The sequence below is a fragment of the Xyrauchen texanus genome, chromosome 36, assembly GCF_025860055.1.
Source record: "Xyrauchen texanus isolate HMW12.3.18 chromosome 36, RBS_HiC_50CHRs, whole genome shotgun sequence".
Lineage (NCBI taxonomy): Eukaryota > Metazoa > Chordata > Actinopteri > Cypriniformes > Catostomidae > Xyrauchen > Xyrauchen texanus.
Window position 1 is genome coordinate 16,900,880 of NC_068311.1, and position 24,144 is coordinate 16,925,023.

The window sequence follows — 24,144 nt, forward strand, 5'->3', positions numbered from 1 at the left end:
AGACCCCTTGTGTCACTTCCTTCGTCTCGTTCCCTCCCTAGGGGAATGGAGGTTACAACAGTAACCATGACGATATTGCATTATTTGTGTTCATTTTTTTAACGTGTTAAACAGTCAACTATTAATCGCAGAAATTAAAGTGTTACATTTCCCAGCCCTATATATAGCATATTATGTTAATACATTTTTATTAATATGTTAAAACAAATTAATTACAATTAATATATTGATAAAAATGATTACAAATCAAAGTATTCTTGTTATTTTATTACAGACCAGGAAATAAGAAAATATATAATGTATATTGTCTTAGTAGAGATTACGAGTAGTAGTTTTTATACCTTTATATTAAATAAGAAATTAAAAATTACATTGTATCAAAGTTGTAGTTAAAATTGTAGTAGTAAATAATAAAAAGATAGCAAAAATCAATAACTCAATTGACCATATTATTTTTTTTAGCTAACATTTTGATAAAACATGCCAAGTTTGACATTCTTGATGCTAAATTCCATTGGCTCTTTTACTCTCATTTACTCACTATTTTAAATGCATTATGTACAAAATTTCTTAAAGATGCTTAATAGAGTTTTTATACGAGTTTCTCATGGGAAGGGAGAGAAAGAGAGACAGATACAGAGAGATAGAAAGAGAGAGGGATAAACAAAGAGAAAGAATAATAGAGAAATAAAGCGCATCAGTCATAAATATGCTATAGAGTTGAGCACGAAGGCGGCTTGGTTTTTATTATTGGCTGTCTCACCAGGCAGGAGAGCAGGAAAATTAATGTTGCAGAAATGAGACGGCCTCAGGCAGAGGTGGATCTGGCATAAAGGTGAAATACAGCCTGGGCCGCACAGCTCCTTAAGCTGTTCTGACACCTCTGCCGCTGAATGCTCTGACAGCACTAAATGTCAGAGCTCTTTTATGGAAACGTTGGCTGTCTTTTAATGCAGTCGTCAGAGACACTGATCCATCTCGACGAGAAGGGCAACATTTGTGGTCAGGAGGTTCACACCTGCAAATCAGACATGGGACACGACACAATTTCCTAATCAGGTGGGAAATCAGACATGGACAAAGTACAGACTGGCAACCTCAATCCAGTTTAAACAGATGCAATCAGCACTGAAAAAACACAGTGCAATAAAGGTGACTCAAGACACATGTTTAATTTGTTTTATTATTTTTAACTTGACATGCAGTCTAAAAAATGCGCCACAACAGTCAAAAACGGACACAAAATGCATTATGTATGAATGCTCCCTTAGTGTTTTACAGCTCACCTGAAAAGTCTCACATTCTAATCTTAAGGAAATGCATAATTGTATGGGACCCAGCATGGCATTATCTCTTTCTGTTAACCCACTGACTCGTTAAATGTTAAAGCACTTTCCAACATAGAAGCGGAGGAATTAGAGTGCTTGCCACATAATTGTGGAGACTTTTCATTTGAAAATGTATTTTGCACTTCTTATTTCATGACTGGATCTATTTTCATCTATCAGTCTGGATGGCCTTGTTCACACCTACAGCATTGTTCGCTCTTAAAGCCATGCTTTGAAATTACCTGACATGACTCCTCTTATTGCGTCAGCCCAGGTCATTTTTTTGGATGACTCCAAGGCATGAATTCATGATGAGAGGGCAGGATTCATTAGCCTGTCAACCTCTCAAAGAGGCAGCTCATTACAAAGAAATTAATTAGCCATTCTCTCAGAGAGTGTGTCCATCTATAATCAGATCTGTCTCTGCCGCCACGCCTGTCTAATGAAAATGTTTTCACTCTTTCACACCAGACAAGGTGAACCTCTGTATCAAAGGGAATTGGAGATCAAAGCTTCACCCTACAGGAAAGGAAAAATCTCAGCAGGGAATAAAGTAATGGCACACTCAGATATGTGTTAAGCTGTATTATATTTTACAACTATTGACAGTATTCCAACTCGCCTGTATCAAGGAAATGCTCCACGCAAAATCTGTTAGAATTGGTTCTATGTTTGTAAAACGGCAAGGGCGGAACTAAAATAAAAATCTGGATACAGTTAGGCCCAGATAATTTTGAGATTCAGGGTCTCAACCCAATGCTGTGCAGGCTCCCATGTTCAAATGTAGTACAAGTAAAAAGTGTGAATGAGTAATGGCAGGGAACATCTAGACACATACAAATTTAATTTTCTCATTTATCACAGAAATCTAGTCTGTCAGCTAACAAACTACATTTACGGTGACTTCATAAAGTCCTTGCTGACAAATAAGGTCAAAGGGCAATTTTGACAGAGTATAATATTGCATCATAAAATGCCTTGATTTAGACTTTACGGTCATGCTGCAAATAATTAACTTTTACCATTCTGAGAGCACAGAGCTGATCTGCCTAGATGAGAACAAGTAAATGAATTTGGGGAATATTGACTCAATAGTTGAGTGATATTGCTGTATGAAATACAGGACCAACACAGAAAAGTTTTCATCTGTGATCTTGTTATAATCGGCTGGCTCAAAAATGACTCTTTAACTTTAATTAGACATGACCTAAGGCGAAATCAATGTGTTTTCTGACAGTTTGTCATTGAGATTTTACACGCTACTAAATCTGATGATAGCATTATTTTTTATTTTTTTTTATTAAAATGTTAATGAAAATTGTGAATCTTTCCATTAACGCTAAACACATTTGTTACTTTGTCTTTGGCAAGGCAACAGATCAACACTGCCAGTGCTCTGCATTATCCATGTGTAAAACAAAGTACAAAATATGGATTGGCACAAATTTGAGTACTCAGAAGTGATAGCAATGATTGATCATAAAAACACAATGTGTGATTTATTTTTATTTATTTATTTTGTAACTTTTGAAAATGTTTAGTATTAATATTTAATATAAGGATCTGTCACAGTGTTTTGGGTATTCTGCCATAAAAAAGCCAAAATGCAGTAACCACACCAACACTGAAACTGAGATTGACTGATTGATTGTTGAAATGTATAGTTACTATGCTTTGCCACTGGAAAAGGTTTTTAATTATAATTTCAAATAAACACCAAATAAAAAAAGTCTCAGTAACACTCATTAGTTATCTACAGTATTTAACATGAAATAAAAATGAACAATACTTTAAAAGCATATATTTATAGCATTTATCATTTATTCAATATATATATATTGGTTAATGTTGATTATAATTATAAATTATAATATTCTAATATATTTGTGAAATGTTAATGCCTTATGAACTACCATATGGACAATCGTATTTTTCATAAATGTACATTAGCCAGGATTAAAGAACTATCCCAGGTTCATTCAAAGTTAAGCTCAATAGACAGCATTTGTGGCATAATATTGATTACCACAAAAAATTATCTTGATTTGCCTGTCCTTTTCTTAAAAAAAAAAAAAAAAAAAAATCTGGTTAACAGTGAGACATTTATAATGGAAGTGAATGGGGCCAATCCGTAAATGTTCAAATACTCACTGTTTCAAAATTATAGCAAAAGAAAATAAACAACATGTGTGTTAACGTGATTTTAGCGTGATTTCAGTGTGAGCTTTTCTGTGTAAAGTTATAATATAGCCAATTTAACAACTTCATTGCCATGACAATGTAGTGTCAACAAACATGTGTAAAAACTGAACACACAAGTTTAAACAGAAGAATGAATGTAAGTGCTTTTTTAAAATTATAATCTTCACATTTGTCTTTAAACCCTCAAACATTGGCCCCATTCATTTCTATTGTAAGTGCCTCAATTTTATCTTAATTTTAGCTTTTTAAAGAAAAGGAGGGAAGACTCAAAATACTTTTTTGTGGTAATCAACATTAATTCACAAATGTTGTCGATTGAGATTTGAACCCGAAATATTCCTTTAATAAATGCTGTATAACATATTGTTCATTGTTCGTTTAGGATAACTTAAGCATTCACTTTTGTTAACAAATAGAACCTTGTAAAGTGTTACAGTGAATACAGATATATGACAACTACAGGTTACTACAGATGTCTACAGAGGCACTAAACCCACTCAACTAGATTGGCCTATAATATAGTATAATGAAATATACCAAATAATGGGTATCAGATAAAGAAAATAGGAATGTTTTAATTTTATTGTCCCCACATTTAAAAATTCTGGGACATTTTATGCCACTATCAGTTGCATTCTTACCCAGACCCTGGTGCACATAGGAATAACTCACTCTATCACCCCCTGTTCCACCCTAAGTATTTATCTGTCGAGTACTCAAGATGTACACACATCCCTAAAATGTAAAGAACAGTGCAGAGTAAAGTACAGACTAAAAGAAGAAAGAAGAAGTGGAGCCCTGTATTCACAGAGGATGTGTGTCAGTGGGTGAGAGCATGTATCTCGGCAGGTGATCCCTTGCCCTGCAGGGTTAATCTCCTCTGGGAGGGGCGAGCTGCAGGGTGGAGGATATTACAGCAGCTTTCTCAGCCATCTCTGTACACAGCATGCCACGCACGGCTGGGCTCAGCCCAGATCATCCGAGTTTATCACAGCTCAACTACACAACTGAGCTCTTAGTGGGGCAACACACCAATCCTTAGATTATAATATCCACTCAAAACTGTTCTCAGAATCAGTCTACCACAGCACATTTTTATGCTTGCATGACAATTCATTTGACTGCTCATTTTTACTAGTCATCCAGAAAAGTATTAGTATTATTACTATTTACATTATGTAAAAGAGTCAATGCACACTGTACAGCTTTAGTGGGCTTTACTGTTTCTGGCATGTTTAACTATTTTAACAGAAAGTGTGTGTGTGAATAGAGTCTGTGCAGCTGAGATGATTCATGACAAACAAAAAACAATAAATGATTTTTCGACAGACAGACAGATAGACAGATACATCTCAGATTGTGACATTTGAGTGGTGGGGAGAGAGCAGTGCGGTGAATGGGTTGATTACCTTTTGAAAGGCCAGCCAGACTATTTTAAACTTCACTCCATCAGTCGTGCCTCGTTTGTGTTTAACCTTTATAAAGACTTGAAGGGGGGCAGCGAGGGTGGGCTACGGCATCCTTTCATTGTGATTTGAATTATTGAGAGGTCTAAATCTTTAATGTGCGTGCCTCTGATGGAGGTTCCATTTAGAGAATCTATCATCTGTCAAACAGCACAGGCAGCTACCAGTCTGAATGTTAAGACAGGACAGGTGCTACTCACAGCAAAAAGTGTTGTGTTCAAACTGTGTAGTATAGATATATAACAAGAGAAATTAGAATTGTACTACGTACAGTGTACTACAAAACAGTTGGATATGCTGTGAAGACACATCCTACAACAGTCTAATGTACACAATGCAAAACCATTCTGCTCAGGCCATTAAAGGGATAGTTCACCCAAAAATGCTAATTCTCTAATCATTTGCTCACCATCATGCTATCAGAAATGTGTATGACTTTCTTTCTTCTGCTGAACAGAAAAAATGTTTTAGAAGAATATCTCAGCTCTGTTGGTCCATACAATACATGTGAATGGTGATCAGAACTCTAAAAGGCATGGCATGAGGTAAATGAAAAATGGTGAACGATGAGAGAATTTTAATTCCCCTTCTGTCACTCATTCGACGTTGTGTTGATTGTAGTGACAAAAGGGGTATCTTCTGAGAGCCTCGTGTACCTCTGAACTTGAGAAAAGGCCAATGTAAAATTGGCAGACAGAACTGGCATGTCCCGCCCCCAGACATACGGGTATAAATGGGAGCGGGCGAGCATCAGTCAGACAGATTTTTTCTTCAGAGCCGAGCGGTTGAGTGTTCAGCGAGCTGTGTGTCACGACTACTTCACCCACCTCTGCAAGAGAAATTCTGTTGAATCTATCGATTCATTCCAGCGGCTTTCTCCTCTCTGCACGCTGTGTTCAATTCGCCAGACTCCTACCTCGTTTCAGCAGAGATTGCCACTCTGCTACTCAAGGACGTGATAGAGCCTGTCCCTCCAGCCGAGATGAAGGAGGGTTTCTACAGCCCTTCATCATACCCAAAAAAGGCGGTGGGTTGCGGCCAATCTTGGACTTGCGAGTTTTCAACCACACTTTACACAAAATGCTCACGCAGGGGCGAATTTTAACCTGCGTTCAACATCAAGATTGCTGAACGCAGCAACCACATCTCCATTCTGCCTTGACACCGACCCATCTTACGGTTCACGTTCGACGGCCAGGTGTATCAGTACAAGGTCCTCCCTTTCGGCCTGTCCCTCTCCCCTAGCGTCTTCACCAAGGTTGCAGAGGCAGCCCTTGCCTTGTTATGGGAAGTGGGCATCTGCATACTCAATTATTTCGACGACTGGCTCATCTTTGCACACCCTCGAGAGTTACTATGCGCCCACAGGAACTAGGTGCTCACGCACCTCAGTCGTTTAGGGTTTCAGGTCAACTGGGAAAAAAGCAAGCTCTCCCCGGTTCAGAGTATCTCTTTTCTCGGTTTGGAGTTAGACTCTCAATGTCAGCGCTTCTCACAACCGAGCACGTGCAGTCAGTGCTCACATGCCTCGCTCGCTTCAAGCAAGGCAAAGCGGTTCCTCTCAAACGGTTCCAGAGGCTCCTGGGGCATATGGTATCCTCGGCTGCAGTCACGCTGCTTGGGTTGATGCATATGAGACAGCTCCAGCACTGGCTTCAGACTCGAGTCCCGAGATGGGCATGGCGCCGTGGCACATACCATGTGTTAATCACCCCATCCTGCCATCAGACTTTTAATCCTTGGACAGACCTCTGTTTTCTGCAGACAGGACTCCCCCTACAGCAGGTGACCAGATATGTCGTGGTCACCACAGATGCCTCTCAACTGAGTTGTGGCACCATGTGCTACGGACACACAGCCGCTGGCTCCTGGACAGGGCCCCGCCTGCGTTGGTACATCAACTGTCTCGAGTTGTTGGTGGTACTCCTTGCCCTGCGGAGGTTTCTCCTGCTGATTCGGGACAAGCACGTCTTGATCCGTTCAGACAGCTCCACCATGGTAGCGTACATAAATTACTGAGGCAGCGTACGCTCCCGTCACATGTCACATCTCCTCCTTTGGAGTCAGCCGCAACTTGAGTTGCTGCTCGCCACTCACATCCCAGGCGACCACAACATGACGACTGATGCGTTGTCGTGACAGGTCCCGCTCAGCGGAGAGTGGAGGCTCCACCCCCAGGTGGTCCGGCTGATCTGGGACCACTTCGGTAGGGCACTGATAGATCTCTTTACCTCCCAAGACAACTCCCACTGCCCGCTCTGGTACGCCCTAATGGAGGTCCCTCTCGGCACAGACTCACTTGCACACAGCTGGCCCTGGGGGCTGCACAAGTACTCATTTCCCCCAGTGAGCCTTCTTGCACTGGTGCTGTGCAAGGTCAGGGATTACGAGGAATAGGTCACCTTAGTGGCTCCTTATTGGCCCACCAGTACCTGGTTCTCAATCACAGTGTTGTCGCTCCTCGCAACAGCACCTCCCTGGCAAAATCCCCTGAGGAAGGACCATCTTTCTCAGGGACGGGACACCCTCTGGCACCCGCGCCCAGACCTCTGGAACCTCCATGTCTTGCCCCTGGACAGGACGCGGAAGACTTAAGCGGTCTAACACCTGCAGTCGTAGACACGATCAACCAAGCCAGAGCTCCCTCTACCAGGCAACTTTATGCAAATTTGTGTTCTTCCAGATTTGAAGCTGGTAGAACTCGGTAATACAGAACAGCCGACCGGTTGTTCCGTTTGCACCTTGCGCCTTTCACCAAGTTGATCCAGTGCACCTTCATTCCCATGTTAGGCAGTAAGCTCTCGCTTACTGGATGCTCTTCCTCCCTAGCCCTCTGGCCGCAGATTCAGCGGAGGAATTCGCCACCAGATCCACCAGGAGTCGAGTGCTCTGTGTTGGACTTGGGCTCCACAGGCATAGTTCCCGCTTCAGGCAACTCCCTGTGATGTATTTTCCACGGTACGGTCCCCCTGCTGGCAGGACCCGTGTCTCCCTTGGGCAGTCCTCGCTGACCCCCAGTCGCTGTGTCTGTAGCAACTCCTCCCTTGTCAGGCAGGATCTACCACCACACCATGTCCACGGGTGGCTTGACAACCCCTGTATGTATTAGCCACAAGTTACCTCCCCCCAGTCTGGGCAGGTTGCGGTCTCCACAGGGCCTTTTCCCCCTGAAAGAATAGGAACGGAAAAGGACGCCTTCCCTGATGTATCTATAGTGTTAAGATAGCCCGAGAAACATAGAGAGAGAAAAGGCAGCGGCTGGCCGGTTGGCTCCCTTGCAAGTCATGTCGCCTGTTTCCGTACGGGTACTGGGAACCTAAGAGCGGTATATGACACCTTTTATTGGTTGCATTGGGGAGGGTTACGTGCAGCCGACCCAGCTGCTTCTAGCATGCAACAGCTTTCTCGCACCTGGCTTAGCAGTCACGTAACACGGGTTAGTGCATGCCGTTTTTAAGTGGAACCCCTTGTGTCACTACAATCAACACAATGTCGAGCTAGTGACAGAAGGGGAACGTCATGGTTACTGTTCCCCGATGGAAGGAACAAGACGTTGTGTTCCCTTTGCCACGTCACTATCCCTACCACTGTAATGCGCCGTAACCTTATTCTTAGCTCCTCAGTGCAAAAACCTGTCTGACTGACGCTCGCCCGCTCCCCTTCCTACCCGTATGTCCGGGGGCGGGACATGCAAATTCTGTCTGCCCATTTGACATTGGCCTTTTCTCAAGTTCAGAGGTACACGAGGCTCTCAGAAGAGACCCCTTGTGTCACTACAATCGACACAAAATCTCATTCCTTCCATCGGGGAACGGAGGTTACAACAGTAACCATGAGGTTTTTGGATAAACTACCCTTTAATGAAATCTAAAATGCAAAATTGTGTCATTGAGAAATAATCATGGTATTGATGTCAGAACCATGAGCACATTAAAGGGATAGTTCACCCAAAAAGGAAAAACCACTCATCATTTTCTTGCCATCCTAGATGTGTATGATATGATCGCAAATGATCGGCCATATTTACATATCAATGCCTCTTCAGTATTCAGAAGCTTTGCGAGGGCATTGTCACTCATTTAACATGAAGTGGTTAGAAAATCATAACAAAGGTCATAACATATTGGACATCTTAAAGGTACAGCAGCAAAAGCAGTGTTGGATAGAAGTGTGGATAGAAGTGTGGTAAAATGGTAATGAAAAACAAAACCCATGTGACTTTCTTTCTTCCGTGAAACAACAACTTTGTGCGATGAACCTAAATTTATATAATTTAAGTAATTAATAATGCGCTTAAATCAAATATAGCAGCTACGTCAGTACCATCAACCAAACATGGGGCTTTTTTAAATTTACCCTTTGTGTTCCATAGAAGAAAGAATGTCATCTGGGTTTGGAGTGACATTAGGGTGAGTTAATAAACACAGAATTTTCATTTTAGAGTTAACAATTCCTTTAACAATATGTTGACTTTCCCTTCTAAATTTGCTGTGCTCTCAGATTCCCTGAGATGGCACAAATCCTTCAAATGTCTGGGAATAACAACAGCACTTCCCTGAGAATCAAATGCAAGCTACAGACCCCCTACTGCCATGGGAAAAGCTGAGGCGATCAAAAGAAGGTACCCACCAATTTGCTCACCCATGCTGAAATGCAGCCAATTTTGTTTCTATACATGCCTGATGTTATAACAAATATTCAAACAAAAACATTACAGAACTAACGCTTTTCCACTGAACTACTCAAATTCTTTTCTCAAAGTGAAGAGAGGATGTCATGAAAATAACGCATTAGCAATAATGCAAGGAGTGCCTGCATCAGATCCCACTAACTGCACAAAATCAAGAGTACCATCATTTTATCTGGTAACTCAAAGAGGAAAATTCTCTCCATGCAGTAGCTTTGCAGTATGTATTTACAGTTTACCAGAATCCCTGCTTGATTTTTTTCATACTGCTGTCCTGTTATATCATTTCCATGGCAAGTGTAAAAGCCAGTGGCAAAATTAGCTGCTCTTGCGTGTGCACATCCACCCAACATAACAGCTGGAAGACAGTAAATTGAACTAGAAACAGGGGGAAGCAGGGCCTTCGGAGTGAAGTAATTTGCCGTTTTGTGAAGAAACAGAGCTATTATGAAATATGTGATGCCTGGATCATATGGATGATTGCCATGAGTCTAATAGGGAAAGGCTAAGGCTTCCATTCAGAAACATTTAGAAGGCTGTACATCAGGGATTACCCCACTATACACCCATAAAGACAGACAGAGAGAGAGAGTGAGAGAGAGAGGGTGGAGAGTATATTACTTTCTTATTCAACAGGAATATTAAGGATTTGCAAAATGATATTACTGCACTGCAAACCCGCCACAGTTCATTAGCTCCCAGAAACAAAAGAATTTGTCTGTATACAGTCATTTGTCATTTTCTCGCCCTGAACGACGAAGGAGAAAACATCCCTATGCGGGGTGGGACACATTAGCGTTCTGTGACCTTTTCTGTTGTGCCAATCTCACTTTAATGACTCTGTTAAAAGACTATTAGCAGAGAATTATCCAAATCATTCTTGGATGTTATTATGCGGCCTATTGACAGCAGCTGTCATTTTCAGGCTAACACAAGCATATTATGTTGACATGAGATAACAAGGAGTGTTTCCCCTTCAGTGCGCAGAGAGTCTCTCCTAATAGCGAGCAATGATTGAGAGCTCCCTACTCGCAGAGTCCTAATCGTTTGTGCCAATCTAATCAGTAAGTATACACTCATAAACAGGTTTGTCTAGAGCACTGGATCTGTGCCAAACTGAGAGATTCTGGCATAAGTACAATTAACAGGAAGTGGAAAAAAACAGATGTTTAGAGGTTGACATGAAGGAAGACTCACCTTGGTAACGCAGTAGCAAGGAGCTGGACTGCGGCTTCTGACTGCGGAAATGGATGGAAATTTGGTTGCTCCAGCTGCGTACCACCAGACCCTTCAGCAAGATGGACTCGTTTGCCAGCACAGAAGGCTCCCTGCCGCCCAGGTCTTCAAATCTAACAACATCGCCTTCAGCCAGACTCACATTCATCACCTTAACATTCAGGGAGAGCAAAAAAGGAAGAGATCAGGGACACTGTTTAAGATCCCATAGAAGTGGCTTTTTTGTTTTTTTTTGGTTTGTTTGTTAACCAAAGCCAAAACACAGTAACTACTTAAAAACTGAGAAAATTGCTTCAGTATAAAATAAAATTTTGACATTGTTTTCTCTTGTCAGCATAGAAGTTGAGCATTGAGTATAGTTGAGAAAAATGTCACAGAACAAATCATGGTCTAAGAGATCCGATTTTGATCATAACTCAATCTTGATAAAAATTTTTTTACTCTGTTGAGCTTTGTAGGCTAGTATTGTAGTCCTAAACATGGACAAAATTCACTTTTAGCAGTGTCACTCTGGGATGGACAGTCCCTCCTGTCTGTCTGTCTGTCTTGTCCTGTGTTGGTGTTTATGTCTGTGTTTCTCTCTCTCTCCCTCTTGTGTTTTGCAGGTGCCATGTCAGCTCTGTTGCCAAGACAACTGATTGTTTCTCCACCTAGCTCGTCACCAGCGGCACCTGCCTCCAATTACCAGCTCCTATTTATTCTCTCCTTTTTTGTTTTTTCTGTGTTTGATTGTTTTGCTGTGTTGCTACTCTGTCATTGTGTTGCGGTCTGTTTTCTGTCACCAGTTTCAGTAAGTCTAGTTTCTGTTTTCAGTTATTCATTGTCTCATGAGTGTTTTGATTAGTGTTTTATTAAAATAAAAGCCCTATACTGCCTTCCTGCATTTGGGTCCTTCTCTCAGCACCACATTCCATGACAAGCAGTCTTTCTCAACAGACAAAAAATATTGATTACTTATTTTGCACCGATCTTTGTTCAATTAAATAATCTCTAAAAGGAAAATGTTCCTTGTTTAACAAAGAACAAAAATGGGATTTTTTTTTCAAACCACATTGATTTTCTCCATTGGTAAATCGATTTTTAATGATAACTTATACAAGTGACTTAAGGTGTAACTAGTATATCTGTACTCCAATAGTCTAGTAGAAATACTCAAATTAAAGACAAACTGCTCCACAGTGATGCTGCAGTGGTGTGGGGTGTAAAGATTTTTTAGATTTGCTGTTAATGTGTGAATGACCGCGGTTCAATTCCAACTTTTTTTCCCACATTTTCCCATCCTGTTTCCTGTCTCCACTTCTAATATTTCCTTAAATACTACTTGTAAAAATGTGTACAAATAAATATAAAGTTGATTTACTCAGTGTTTTGGTCACAGTGAAGGTCAGGGAGTTGATCTGGGTAAAATGAACAATGGTTTTACTATAGTAATCAGTTCAATTGAACTTTAGTGTCAGACTCGGAGTCCATAAACAGCAAAAAAGTCCCTTTTTCAGGACACTGTATCTTAAAAATAATTTTGTGAAAATAACTTTACAGATTTTTATTTTAAATGGTTAAAACAATGTTTTCCATGTTTGTTCAATGAACCATAAACTATTAATGAACATGCACCTGTGAAAACTGTCGTTAAGAATCTAACAGCTTACCAACGGTAGGCAATTAAGGTCACAGTTATAAAAACTTAGGACACTAAAGAGACCTTTCTATTGACTCTGAAAACACCAAAATAAAGATGCCAGGGTCCCTGCTCATGTGCGTGAACGTGCCTTAGGCATGGAAGCATGAGGACTGCAGATGTGGCCAGGGCAATAAATTGCAATGTCTGTACTGTGAAATGCCTGAGACAGAGCTTCAGGGAGAAAATAAGGGCAGCTGATCATCCTTGCAGTGGCAGACCTGCACAGGATCGGTACATCCGGATATCACACCTGCAGGACAGGTACAGGATTGGAACAACTGCCTGAGTTACACCAGGAACGCACAATCCCTCCATCAGTTCTCAGACTTTCTGCAATGGGCTGAGAGAGGCTGGACTGAGGGTTTGTAGGCTGCTTGTAAGGCAGGTCCTTACCAGACATCACCAGCAACAATGTCGCCTATGGGCACAAACCCACCTTCACTGGACCAGACAGGACTGGCAAAAATTGCTCTTCGCTGACGAGTCACGGTTTTGTCTCACCCGGGGTGATGGTCGGACTCGCGTTTATTGCCGAAGGAACGAGTGTTACACCGAGGCCTGTACTCTGGAGCGGGATCGACTTGGAGGTGGCGGGTCCATCATGGTCTGGGGCGGAGAGTCACAGCATCATCGGACTGAGCTTGTTGTTATTGCTGGCAATCTCAATGCTGTGCGTTACAGGGAAGACATCCTCCTCCATGTGGTACCCTTCCTGCAGGCTCATCCCGACATGACCCTCCAGCATGACAATGCCTCCAGCCATACTGCTCGTTCTGTGAGTGATTTCCTGCAAGACAGGACTATCAGTGTTTTGCCATGGCCAGCAAAGAGCCTAGATCTCAATCCCATTGAGCTCATCTGGGACCTGTTGGATCGGAGGGTGAGGGCTAGGGCCATTCGCCCCTGAAATGTCCGGGAAATTGCAAGTGCATTGGTGGAAGAATGGGGTAACATCTCACAGCAAGGACTGGCAAATCTGGTGCTGTCCATGAAGTGGATATGCACTGCAGTACTTAATGCAGCTGGTTGCCACACCAGATACTGGTTGTTACTTTTGATTTTGACCCCCCTTTGTTCAGGGACATATTATTCAATTTCTGTTAGTCACATGTCTGTTAAATGTGTTCAGTTTATGTCTTAGTTGTTGAAACTTTGTTCATACAAATATTTACACATGTTTGGTTTGCTGAAAATAAAATCAATTGAAAGAGGATGTTTCTTTTGTCGAGTTTACAACATTATTACACAGACTAGATACAATAAAATAAGACATTGCCACTTTTTATAAAAGACAGTTATACTAATGTTTTCACAGAGGTGACTGGTATCGTACAACACTAAGCCTAGGATTTGACAGCAGCATAATAATGGTGTTCTAAGAATCATCCAGTCGACAGAAATGTATACATCAGATTTCTCAATAGAGCCTGGAAAGTGTTGACTCCTGCATTACAAAACAAGTCTCTTGCACTACACCACCTAGGTTTTTTAAGCAAGATCCACAGTTACAGTCGCCTTTTTAAACTTAGCCCACAAGGGAGCAGTGTAGGGTGGAGTGCAATATGCTCTAAAGAGACTTATCTTAACATGATCTGAACTCATGTAGAATGCTCTTGCCAACATATAAGTTTGAGCATATAACATACCACGCTGCCTATACATTTTATTGTCATCATACAAGTGCCCTAGATATTTTGTTTTATTACAAACACAAAGTAATTGCCCTGACATCCTTATCCCCTTTTGTTCTACATATCATGGCAACACACTTTTTAGCATTGTATTGCACATCATGTTTGACCCCATAATCAGAACATGTATTTAGCAGTTGTTGAAAGCCAGCACTACTCTGAGGAAAAAATAGCCAGATCATTGGCATACATAAGATGGTTCATTAGGGTGTTACCAATCATAGAGTCAGTTTTGAAGCCTCTTAGTTGTTCAGACAGGTCATTCATGCACACGTTAAAGAGGGCTGGTGAGAGTAACCCCCACAGTCGTTCAACAATGCCAAAAAGAGCGGACATTGTTGTGATTCACTTCTGAGGTGGTTGGTTCATGGCTCTTTTTTCAAAGATTTTATGAAATCCCTTTGGAAGAAATGAAAAAGTAACTGTGACATTACTTAAACCTATTGGTGATTTAAAGACAAAAAGAGCAAGCCCTTTGACATATCACATCCAAACATAATTTTTCAACAGGAAATACTTCCACACTGGCAAGAAAACTCGCTCATAAAATGATTTCATGCGGTTTTCAAAGAGATTCAGGGGACATACGAGAAGAGTGTTACACAGAAAGTTTGGACAACATGCAAGAGCACAACTGGAACCAGAAGGACAGACTGACGTGTATTTGAATAAACAGAGATGGTGGTAGGTTGACATATTCTGCCACACTGACTGCACTCATAACAGTGTTGGCCAAGCAGCACGGTAATTGCACCACGGACAATTTCCTGTCTGCTGAAGCCAGCATACATAACCTCACCTGTCATTAATAGAAAGCCACAGCCTCCTGTTACTTCTAGTTCTGCCTGTCTCCCTCTTTAGACAACACATGCAACAACTGCACGAGCCAATAGCCAATACAGCAGCGGGGGAGGAATTTGCGACACTGACCAGAGTAAAATGCATCTGAGGAATAATTAGAACCGTCAGATTTATTCACCTTGCACGCTGTGTAGTCGTGCTACTTTGGCTGATCTGGGATCAGCTGAAATGTGCCCTGGTGCTCTTCATAGGTAATGAAAGTGTCTTTAATCAGATGCAGGAAAATGAATCTGACCCGTGGAGGGACCCTGCCTAAACACAGACATGACAAAAGTTTAATGAGGCCTCACCCTTCCATGCACGCATTGCCCTCATTCTAGTCGCATGTAACAACACCTCTGAATTGCAGCACAAAATAATGGCACAGTCTGTAATTTACAATCAGGAAAGTAACTTTATAAGCAAAACAATAGCTACCAATTTAAATCTGTCCATAGTGAATGATGGCTACGGAATTCAAATGGGGCTTCTGCATATGTGCTTAGATCGAATCCAAGGCCCCTGAGTGCTACGAAGGCAACAGGTGACAACCTGAGGATGTGTACTACAGGAATAAATTCACGCTTAATAAAGCCAGAGCTGCAACGTGCTGAAGCAGTCTATAAAACAAAAGTGCATTACAAAGTAATCACATTACACTAAAAGCCCTTGGATAATAAAATGTTTCCAGAATATTGCTTGCCATAATCCAATTTGCGTTGGCATAGGGCCCGACTGTCTACCCCACGCATGTAATCCCTTGCATAAACATGACTGTCAGTCAGATGCAGACGTTGGCTTGTAAACGTGCAGGCATGGAGCTATTCAGGGTCACTGCTGATTAAAATATTTGCTGTTTTTAACACAGAGCACAACAGACAGGTTTAGAATAAAGGGAAATTACATAAATTATCTCTGCACTCCTAGCATGCCCAGAGGGCCCATATGCTTTAGAGTTGACAGGGGAAACAACGAAGCCTGGTGTTCTATATTCTAAATATGAAAAGACCTTAAAGAGATAATACAGCCAAATAAACATTTTGGGAGGAACAGATTCACACAAATTGGCATGAATAAAGACTCAAACCAAATCTGAGTTGTTATTCATTGCATATCTTGCCTTAGATGATGACAATATACGCAAGAACCATTAAGGTTTGCATGCCATTTCTTCCTCTCATTATTTTATTTTTTTCCGTGATCACATCAAGTGTTCTGCTCTTCCGGATTTATGCAAACAAAGAAGTTTTCATGTTCAAAATTTTGCATGTTCCTCCCATAAAGCTACCATTCGGCAGAAGATTTTGAAAATAGCTGTAATGTAGGATGTCATATGAACTACTTTTATGGTACTTTTTCCACTCCTAATTCACTTTTGTTGTATGGAAAAGAGCAGCTTAGACATTGCCTTTTGTGTTTCATTAATGATAAAAATCATGCGCAGATGATGACAACATTTTTATTTTTGGGCAAATATTCTCTGGTTCATTATCTTGAATGAGACTGAATAAAACACATGTACATGTGTTATCAGAGACACAAGACAACCAGAACCAAAATATGAACTCAACAAAACTGCAAGCAGATATTGATCTCCATATATATTCCAATCTAGCTTTCTCAACTTTTTCAACATGTCTTGCTTTTTCTTACACATTCAGAAGTATTGGGAGTGATATCTAATTAATAAAGCACTTAAATATGTTGGCTACGTTGATCAAATCAAAGCTCACTGGTTCTCATCGTGACCAAACGTGCAACACGATGTCATGACTTTTGGTCTTGTGGCGACAACCAATGAGGTTTTATGTTATCAAAGTTGCCATCATATTTGATTTCATTTGATTTCTTTATTAATTATTTGATTTGAGATTGGATAGTTTAAATTTGGTTCTGTTCATTGCACAAAGTGATCGTATTGCTTCAGAGGACTTTGAATATACACTCTTAGAAACAAAAGTCCTTTGGGGTTCTATAAAGTACACTAGGGTTCATTACTCAGCTCCAAAGAACCCTTTTTGACAAAAAGGTTCTATTTACAAAGACTTAAAGAAAATAGTACCCTTTTTGTATGGAAATATGATACTTATGTATTTTCTTTTGATTGAAGATGCCATATTAATTTAACATGGGTTTTAGCAAAGGCCTTCATCTAACTCTGAGTACTTCTGAAGTTCTTCCTACCAACATCATCAGAGCCACGACAAGTGGAAGTCAAAGGGGACATTTGACTTCAAAACAATGACATAAACAATGTCATAAAAGTTTTTTTCTATCATTTCTCAGTATTTTGCATTGCATCAAGGTTTTTATGATACTAAATTATTGTTAATGTCTGTTTGCAGTGGCTCTGGAGTGCATCTTCATACAGATAAAACACAACACTACTATTCATGTAAGTTTTTAGAGAGATACCAATTTCTTTGTTTTTAATTAATTTGCACACTGACAGCAGGTCTAATAAATGTTTCACACACTTGCAGGGATCAGCACATCCATCTTCAACCTGATCGTTCAAATGGTGTCCAGCCCCCTCAGAGAGTGCAGCGAGTCGGCATCAGACTGATGACATGGAGATGGCTGAAGTGAAGTTTTGTTTAATTTGTTTATCAAAGACCTCACTCAGTTTGTCAGACCAGTGGCAACAAAATGATTCTGTATCTGCCCCAGTGCTAAAATTATTTAACAGCTTTTCATAGATAATTTGTTTTTATTTATTTTTACATGTTTATTAATCTTACGTATGTTTATATTGTTAACTTATAGTTAATGTAAAATTATTTATTTTTCATGATTGTTATATAAATAATATTACTACTAATTAACTTTTAGCTTATTAATATAATTACATATATGAATTGTGTTAATTGTTGCTTGTGTTCTTGAAAATACAAACTATTACAAATGCTTTACTTGATAATACTTAAATGTCTTTTATATGCTTATTTCACTTAGTACATATAGTATATTAACTATTCAATTCATCCATTAAACATTTGTCTGGTAATAAAACAAAAAATTTAATTTTAAAACTAAACAAAAACCAAATGTGACAGTTGCATTTTGGGAATCCCTTATAGGTTCTATATAGAACCTTTCCACCTGGCTCAAAGAATCCTTTGGGGTTCTTTTGATAGAACCTTTTATGGGTTCTAAATATGGAACCTTTTCTTCTAAGAGTGTAGTGTATGAGTTGTATTGATTATTTTTACTGTGTATATTGATCTGTATTTTAATGCATATTTTTTCCTTTTTTGAACTTGTCAGATCAGAGTCACTATTTGTTTGTATTATCTTACAAATAAACCCAGTGAAGACTTTTTAAAAATTCACTATAAATGATAAATTAATTATGAATTATACTCCCTGCCCAGTAGGTGGCGATATGTGAAAAGTATGCGAATCAACAAAAACAAAAGAAGAAGAATGTGAAAGTGGAGATAAATAGTAAAAATGTACATAAATATTGATCTGTTTCTCAATCACAACTATCATATGGCTTCTGGAGATATGGATTTAATCACTCTAGTCTTATGGATTAAATTTATACTGCCATTTGGACCTTCTAAGTTCTAACCACCATTCACTTGCATTGTATGGACCTACAGAGCCAGTTCAGCAGAAGTAAGAAAGTCATACACATCTGGAATGGCATGAGGGTGAGCAAATGATGAGAGAATTTAAATTTTGGGTTGAACTATCCCTTTAAACACTCAGAGCAGTAACAACCATATTTAGCTGCAGCATGTCTATGGCCTAAAAGACACTCTAAAGTACAGTCACTGTATCAGCACTCTGAGGGCAGGTGAATGGTTACTTAATCTGCAAACTGTGTCACATTAACAGAAAATTTGAAGAAACCCCTCCAGCTATGACGAAACACTCCTGCATGCTTTCAATTTTCCTTACTGTGCTGTGCTGAATCACATTTACCGTTTACATCAATACAACATTCAGAATAACTGAGGTGATTCCTCATAAGAAAACTTTATTTGCAGGTGATACGGATCACTATTTCAGGTCTGAGTGAGAAAGAAGTAAACCAAATCAAAGGAAGGGACAGAGCGGTGGAATTCTGGATAGTGCACATGCTGAGGACATATTAGGAGATGTTGGGTTCACAGGGAAACAGTACTTTTCAATTTCATCTACACTGTCCTATAAATTCAAGGCAAAAAGACCTGTAAACAAAAATTTAAATTAAAAATTTGAGAAAAATGTAAGAGAGAAAGGATAATATAAAAACGAAAGAGAGTGAGAGCAAAAAATAAAAGGAAAGAAGAGCTTTTCAGCCCTTTCAGTGGCTGTCTGCCCCGCAGAGTTCCTTTAATCATCTCTGATGCCTTAAAGCAAATGAGAGCTCTGGCTTTGTCCTCTTCTAAACCTCTCTACCCCGCCCCCTCCCCACTCTCTCTCTCTCTCTCTCTCTCTCTCTCTCTCTCTCTCTCTCTCTCTCTCTCTCTCTCTCTCGCACACACACAAACCCTGTATGATTTACAAATACACTAAATACCTCAAAGATTTTTACAGAGCGTAAAATATTGAAACAGTAAAAAATAAAGGAATAAAAGAAAATTCAACACTGAACATTTACAATACATGTATGATCTATTATAATTAATAGGAAGACAACGTGTGTGGTCATGTACACGTGTTAAATTGGTTTCTTTTATTGGGGTATAGTCATAAATTTACCATTTGTAATGGTAGATTTTTGCCCATTATCCAGATTTTGCGTTGCATGCAAACACCTTTACCTGTATTCTTACCTGCCAATCAAATGTGCGCAAGTGTGCTCAAAGCTGAGTCTAACCAGATGATTTCATATCTAATGTAAACACTTTTATTTTGTAATTTTTTTTTTTATGATTATGAAAAAAAATATGACAGATTTTTTTAATATGTTGATTTCTGGTAGTTATCAGAGTATTGCTGTGCATATAAACACACTCAATGGGAATTAATTGAAAATGTATTATTTACTCACCCTTATGTGGTTCCAAACTTGTCATTTTCCATAGAACAAAAGAAGATTTTATATATATATATATATATATATATACAGTGCATCCGGAAAGTATTCACAGCGCTTCACTTTTTCCACATTTTGTTATGTTACAGCCTTATTCCAAAATGTATTAAAATCATTATTTTCTTCAAAATTCTACAAACAATACTCTGATTGAAATCTTTGCAAATTTATTAAAAATAAAAAACGAAAAAAATCACATGTACATAAGTATTCTCAGCCTTTGCTCAACACTTTGTTGAAGCACCTTTGGCACCAATTACAGCCTCAAGTCTTTTTGTGTATGATGCTACAAGCTTGGCACACCAATTTTTGGGCAGTTTCTCCCATTCTTCTTTGCAGGACCTCTCAAGCTCCATCAGGTTGGATGGGGAGCGTCGGTGCACAGCCATTTTCAGATCTCTCCAGAGATGTTCAATCGAGTTCAAGTCTGGGCTCTGGCTGGGCCACTCAAGGACATTTATAGAGTTGTCCCGTAGCCACTCCTTTGTTATCTTGGCTGTGTGCTTGGGGTCGTTGTCCTGTTGGAAGATCCAGAGTGCTCTGGAGCAGGTTTTCATCAAGGATGTCTCTGTACATTGCTGCATTCATCTTTCTCTCGATCCTGACTAGTCTCCCAGTCCCTGCCGCTGAAAAACATCCCCACATCATGATGCTGCCACCACCATTCTTCACTGTAGGGATGGTGATGAGCGGTGCCTGGTTTCCTCCAGACATGACGCTTGCCATTCAGGCCAAAAAGTTCAATCATTGAGTCATCAGACCAGAGAATTTTGTTTCTCATGGTCTAAGGGTCCTTCAGGTGCCTTTTGGCAAACTCCAGGTGGGCTGTCATGTGCCTTTTACTGAGGAGTGGCTTCCGTGTGGCCTCTCTACCATACAGGCCTGATTGGTGGAGTGCTGCAGAGATGGTTGTTCTTCTGGAAGGTTCTCCTCTCTCCAAAGAGAAATTCTGGAGCTCTGTCAGATTGACCATGGGGTTCTTATTCACCTGACTAAGGCCCTTCTCCCCCAATCACTCAGTTTGGCCGGGCGGCCAGCTCTAGGAAGAGTCCTGGTGGTTCCAAACTTCTTCCATTTACGGATGGCGGAGTCTACTGTGCTCATTGGGACCTTCAATGCTGCAGAAATGTTTCTCTTCCCTTCCCCAGATCTGTGCCTCAACAATACAAACATGTCTCAGAGGTCTATAGACAATTCCTTGGACTTCATGGCTTGGTTTGTGCTCTGACATGCACTTTTAACTGTGGGACATTATATAGACAGGGGTGTGCCTTCCCAAATCATGTCTAATCAACTGAATTTACCACAAGTGGACTCCAATCAAGTTGTAGAAACATCTCAAGGATGATCAGTGGAAACAGGATGCACCTGAGCTCAATTTTGAGTGTGAATGGCTGTGAATACTTATGTACATGTGATTTTTTTTTTCGGTTTTAATTGTAATACATTTGCAAAGATTTCAAAAAATTTCTTTCATGTTGTCATTATGGAGTATTGCTTGTAGAATTTTTAGGATATTTATTTAAAATTCAAAATGTGGAAAAAGTAAAGCGCTGTGAATACTTTCCAGATGCACTGTATATATTCTAGCTACTGTTCCATATAACACAGTTAATGGGGACAGGGGCTGTATTCCAAAGATCCACTGTAAGAAACTCCTTAGGTTAAAAAACCTCTTAGAGGCAATACACTTACAATTAACTAAGGGTTTTCTTAACTTAAGGGGTTTCTTGAAGTCTTAAAGTCTTTTTTTTAGCCATATGATAGCTTTATGTAATGTACAGGCAGAAAGATGTTATTCACATAATAACCTTGCCTTCTACAATACCTCTGCAAGTTAAAGTCAATGATGCTTGATTACGAGAAATGCAAGAATCAATGACGTTTGATGCCAATGATGGCAAACCTGACATAATGCATCTAATGGTGAGCAAATGGCAGAATTTTTATTTTTGGGGGAACTATTCCTTTAAGTGTACAGATCAAATCAACAAGAACACGCAGCTTAAATATGTCAAGTCAAGTCATGTCAAGTGGATTTTATTGTCGTTCAACCATATACAGTTAGTACAGAACACAGTCAAATGAGACAACATTCCTCCAAGACCATGGTGCTACATAAAACAACATAGGAAAATGCAGAACCACATGAGACTACACAGACTAAATAGCATACTGTAACACAGTTAAAGGATTAGCAAAGAGGAGGCGAGAACCGGCTTGTGAACATAAATTATAATTTAATTAAACTCAAAACACACAAACATCAATACACACACGACGGACATGCCCGTAATTCTCTCTATCTCGAACCATCGTCACCGGCCGCCTTTATCCCTCGCGCGCCTCATCAGGCCGATTGGGGACCGGGCGCGCGATATTCCGACCCGGCCCCGCCCCCTCCGGCATGACGTACACCCCCCTGCCTATCCCTGGGGCGGGGTGTATCTTGCGTCCCGCATGGTCATCCTCGCCTTCCTCGCCCTGGGAGGAGACAGGAGGGGAAGAAAACAACAACAAAAAAAAAATAGGTGAGGGAAAAGGCCAACATGGTGCGAAAGAGAGAGAGAGGAGAGAGAGAAAACGCTCACTCACCGGTTCTCTGATGTACCGTCGCGTGGTCCTCGAACACTCCTCCACACTCAGGCGGACGACAGCCGCTCCAACCCCGGGCGAACCGGAGTGAAACCTTCGACCCCCAGCGGGCAGAACGTGCCTCCGCTTTTCTGGCAGCAAATGGGGACACTCCTCCACCCCTGGCAACGGCTCTACCGCTCCGGGCAGATGGAGAGTTTTTTTCCTCCTCCCCTCGCGGACGGCAGTCTCCCTCGACCCCTCCGCGTCTCTGGGGACGGCAGGGCACTCCTCCGCCCCCGGCAGCGGCTCCCTCGCTCCAGGGGGTCGGGTTATCCAGTCCCCACTTGCTCCGCGGACGACGGCCATTCCCCGCATCCGGGCGGTCGGGCTACTCCGTCACCCGGCAGATGGCAGCGGCGCTCCCCAGGGTGGACGGCAGTGTCGAGGACTCTGCGATGGGCATCCCCTTCTTCCTGGGTTTCGGCACCAATGTAACACAGTTAAAGGATGGGCAAGGATGAGGCGAGAACCGGCTTGTCAACATAAATGATAATTTAATTAAACTCAAAACACACAAACCTCAATACACACACATGATGGACATGCCCGTAATTCTCTCTCTCTCTTGAACCATCGTCACCGGCCGCCTTTATCCCTCGCGCGCCTCATCAGGCCGATTGGGGACCGGGCGCGTGATATTCCGACCCGGCCCCGTCCCCTCCGCTCCACACATACCTATATAAAGTGCATGTGCAAACGTGTGCAAAAAGTACGGGACAGTACAATAAATGACAAAAAATTAACAGGACAATAGGCACAGTGAGAGACCGTGCAATGCCGACCAGTACACAGTAGTGCAAAAAGATGACAGTTTCTAAAAATGCCAAATGTAAACATAACATACTATGAGATAGTGTTATATGCACATAGCAGTTATTGAGGTAGCAGCCAGGTATAAAGTGAAAATAATTAAAGTGCAACTCAGGACACGTGTGTGTGTGTGTGTCAGACCAGTCTTTGAGTATTGAGTAGTCTGATGGCTTGGGGAAAGAAACTGTTACACAGTCTAGACGGCAGGAGGGTGAAGAGTTTGTGTGAGGGGTGAGTGGGGTCATCCACAATGCTGGTTGCTTTGCGGATGTAGAGTTTTTTGTAAATGTCTTTGATGGAGGGAAGAGAGACCCCGATGATCTTCTCAGCTGTCCTCACAATCATCTGCAGGCCTTTGCGGTCCGAAACGGTGCAAGTCCCAAACCATGCAGTGATGCAGCTGCTCAAGATGCTCTCAATAGTCCCTCTATAGAATGTAGTGAGGACGGGGGGTGGGAGATGTGCTATCCTCAGCCTTCAAAGAGAGCTGCTGGGCTTTCTTGGTAATAGAGATGGTGTTGAGGAACCAGGTGA

At 41.0% G+C, this 24,144-nt stretch overlaps 1 protein-coding gene across 2 annotated transcripts in view; it reads right to left on the reverse strand.

The window, feature by feature from the left end:
* Positions 1-24,144, reverse strand: part of sez6b (seizure related 6 homolog b) — a 310,189-nt gene that overhangs the window by 84,423 nt on the left and 201,622 nt on the right. For both annotated transcript variants that reach the window (XM_052107206.1, XM_052107207.1), the window contains exon 4: positions 10,881-11,070. In XM_052107206.1, coding sequence (XP_051963166.1) covers positions 10,881-11,070 — 190 coding nt within the window. The remainder of the gene's footprint in view (positions 1-10,880; positions 11,071-24,144) is intronic.